This window comes from Spodoptera frugiperda, chromosome 5 (genome assembly GCF_023101765.2).
Source record: "Spodoptera frugiperda isolate SF20-4 chromosome 5, AGI-APGP_CSIRO_Sfru_2.0, whole genome shotgun sequence".
Lineage (NCBI taxonomy): Eukaryota > Metazoa > Arthropoda > Insecta > Lepidoptera > Noctuidae > Spodoptera > Spodoptera frugiperda.
The window spans coordinates 6,460,025-6,463,102 of record NC_064216.1 but is presented as its reverse complement, the minus strand read 5'-3'; the positions used below and the strand labels follow the sequence as shown (position 1 = coordinate 6,463,102).

The window sequence follows — 3,078 nt, the reverse complement described above, 5'->3', positions numbered from 1 at the left end:
ACCTATACGTTTACGTATAGGTTTCAGCTTCTCAGCACACTTGTTTATACATTTCAATTACAGATAATAAAATTAAGTAACAAAATAAACAATAATAATGTACATTACAGCATTGCAAATTTTATCGAGCGGTCTTATAGCGGGCTCGATATTTTATGCAGAGACAAGCGCTGGCCCAGCTGCCGGTGACAAGCGGCCCAACTTTAGTCTGTTATGTTTTTGTCACAACCCTTTAGGCTGACAGTGATTGTAACCGAAATTGAAACAACGTTTGTTTTGTAAAAACTACAATTTCGTTTTATTTGTCTTGTTTTAAGTATGAGTTTAATGTAAACTGACAATAGGATATGTTGTTTTGTTCTAAGAGTAGGTAAAATTATGTTTTTTCGAAAATTATTACTATTTGTTTAAATTAATAGAACCGCAAATTTCCTCATAAAAAGGAGATGTACATTATATTTATTTATTTAATTAAATAGAACGCTACATAAAACCAATTACACTACTACTCAATACCTTATAAAAATTTAAAGAGGAAATAAAAATATACAAAATTAATTTTGTAATATGCATCTCTACTTACATCTGTGATACGTACACACAATTTATTTATACAGGTACATATCAATATTTTTATGACAAATAGTGATTGGATCTCGATTTCTATTAACCTAGAACTTCAATTTAGGTATATAGCTCGATGAGTAAGGAAAACAAATCCACGAGAATACAGTTTGGAACAATGAGAACAGTTCTTGCGAGACATCTATTGTTTTCTTCGGATATCTTTCCAACGAACGCATATTCACAATAGACTGATATTGGTTTACAGCTTTTAACGATAAAATATCTTTCCTATGTCGCACAATATATTTAGAAGGTCTCTACTTGCCACCACTTTAGTTTCAAATTCCGTAGGGACAAGTTATCTTGGTGTGAAAATAAAAACGGACCGATGAAATTTTTTATTTTAACTGTTTTTTGTAATCTTCTTTCTTTGGGTAAGTTTAAAATCTGTAACGTTTCCAGTACATAAGAAAATAATATAAACCTATTTCACTTTGAGAATTTTTAAGCTTATTTTAATAAGAGACAAGTATTGAAAAGTAGTTGCTCAATCAGTACCGAACCCGAAACTTAATACTTGACAGTTGCATTATAACCTATCTACGTAATAAGTTAATTAATAATTCAATTTTGTAATGTACCCATTTCAGGCTCCCTACAAGAAACATATAAGGAAGATGATTATCATTTAAGTCCATCAGAAGTTGGTAAAGGTCCGGGAAGCGAATGGCCAGGACAGATATATCACAACGTTCAAGGAAACGTTATCGATCAAATAGAAAGAACTTCTGTTCAAAAACCTTGTAACAGACGTAGTAACTCTAGAGATGACCCAATCAGTTCTCCATTACCTGTCAAGACAGAAGAACCAATTAACACTGTTATCGTGGCTTCAACGCCAAAACCTCAACCTCAACCAAAAGCCTCTTTAAGAAACAAACCAAATATTCTTAGAGCAGCCGACCCTTATTCTAAAACAAATCTTCCTGATGACAGTATACATAAAAGAAGAACTAAAATAACAATAAGCAACCCTGTAATAGACTCATTTGAAGAAAATCATCGACAAATATTAGCCAAAGGTGAAGATGATGATCCTCTTGAACCAATTCCAGTTCCATCGTTACATCCTACGCCAGACAGTACACCTTTACCAGGTCCCACACGAAGAAATCTAAGTCCCAATAACAAAAATTACCCACCAAAAATAGATAATCCAGTTCACAATGCACCCAATACTGAACATAAAAATCAAGACATTCCAACGTCAAGCAGCGCACCATTAACAAGAACTGAATATAATCCTCTAATAACTGATGATTACCATCCTCCAAAAACAGACAATTTATTACCAAAACCTGTTGCAAAGCCTAAACCAGAAGTTGCTTCTACAACTGCGAATAAATGTGCTCATGACAAAGAAGTCGAGGATATAGGAAACACAAGAAGATCCATGTCGAACTACAATGATGGAGCAAATTACCCCAACAATGAACCTCACATCCTTGAACCCAACATTGATAACGAAAACGCAATGGCATCTGTTCTGAATGCAGAAAGGAGTTCAAAACCTGATGAAGAAGTTCTTCAGGATAAAACAAACATACTGCGTGAGAGACCAGAGCCTCATATTGGGAGGTCCAAGTACAGTGAAAGACGAAATGAAATTATGGAACCAACGAAAGGAGATGGAGTTGTAAATATGGGACAATCATCGCTAATGATGATGCAGACTGATCGAATATGTTACGCTTGTAGCACCGCTAACAATCCTTCCTGTGCGGCTCCTGATAGACAAACCACAGTAAAGTACTGTCGAAAAGGAAACAACGCTTGTATAACCAAAACATTTGGCAAAGGAAGTAAGTGACGTTAAAGACTTATATTAAGATGTCTATGTAATTTTCTAAACCTTTAGTCTCATGGCTGTTACTGAATTATTTTCAAGTCTCTTTAATTTAAATAGAATTTGATAATTAAGTAAGAATACTCCCATACTAAGACGTAAACCAATCAATGAACATTTTCTTATCTGTCCCCTGTCACTTTCGTCACCAACAATTAAGTTCCTTATTACAAGAAAACTAAAGTACATAATTTGTTACAGGCACATTCACTCTCATCCGTGACTGTGGCAGAACGTGCGATGACTCTGATTCAAACATACTGATGCCACGATACAAGTCTTGTTCCATGTGCCACTCCGATTTATGCAACGGTGCCTACTCGATCAATGCACATAGCATACTATTTGCCTTTATTTTAATAGCTTTAGTGAAATATTTAAATTAGTCGTATAATACAATATTTGATTATAATATGAAATGATGGTGCAATCTGTTTCCTATATGGTCATGCAAAATATTTGTGATACCCCTAGTGTTATAAGTGTACCTAATTAAGCTACAGAGTTCGCTTACCATCAGGCGGGCTTTAAGGGTGCTATTCCACTAGAGATGTGCTATGCTACGTCGTGGTGGATGCAATTGACTTCCACTAATCATATTCATT

General features: G+C 34.7%; 1 protein-coding gene across 1 annotated transcript; it reads left to right on the top strand.

Annotated features, from left to right (window-relative positions):
- The first annotated feature begins 881 nt into the window (after positions 1-881).
- On the top strand, positions 882-2,869 carry LOC118271871 (uncharacterized). Its single transcript, XM_035588123.2, has 3 exons — positions 882-1,001; positions 1,218-2,429; positions 2,675-2,869. Exons 1-3 carry the CDS (start codon positions 956-958, stop codon positions 2,857-2,859), a joined length of 1,443 nt encoding a protein of 480 aa, XP_035444016.2. The 5' UTR covers positions 882-955; the 3' UTR covers positions 2,860-2,869.
- Positions 2,870-3,078: the final 209 nt, after the last annotated feature.

Coding starts and splice junctions, on each gene's coding strand:
- LOC118271871 (XM_035588123.2), top strand. CDS start 956: ATGAAATTTTTTATTTTAACTGTTTTTTGTAATCTTCTTTCTTTGG. Junction 1,002..1,217: donor TTGTAATCTTCTTTCTTTGG/GTAAGTTTAAAA, acceptor TACCCATTTCAG/GCTCCCTACAAGAAACATAT. Junction 2,430..2,674: donor CAAAACATTTGGCAAAGGAA/GTAAGTGACGTT, acceptor AATTTGTTACAG/GCACATTCACTCTCATCCGT.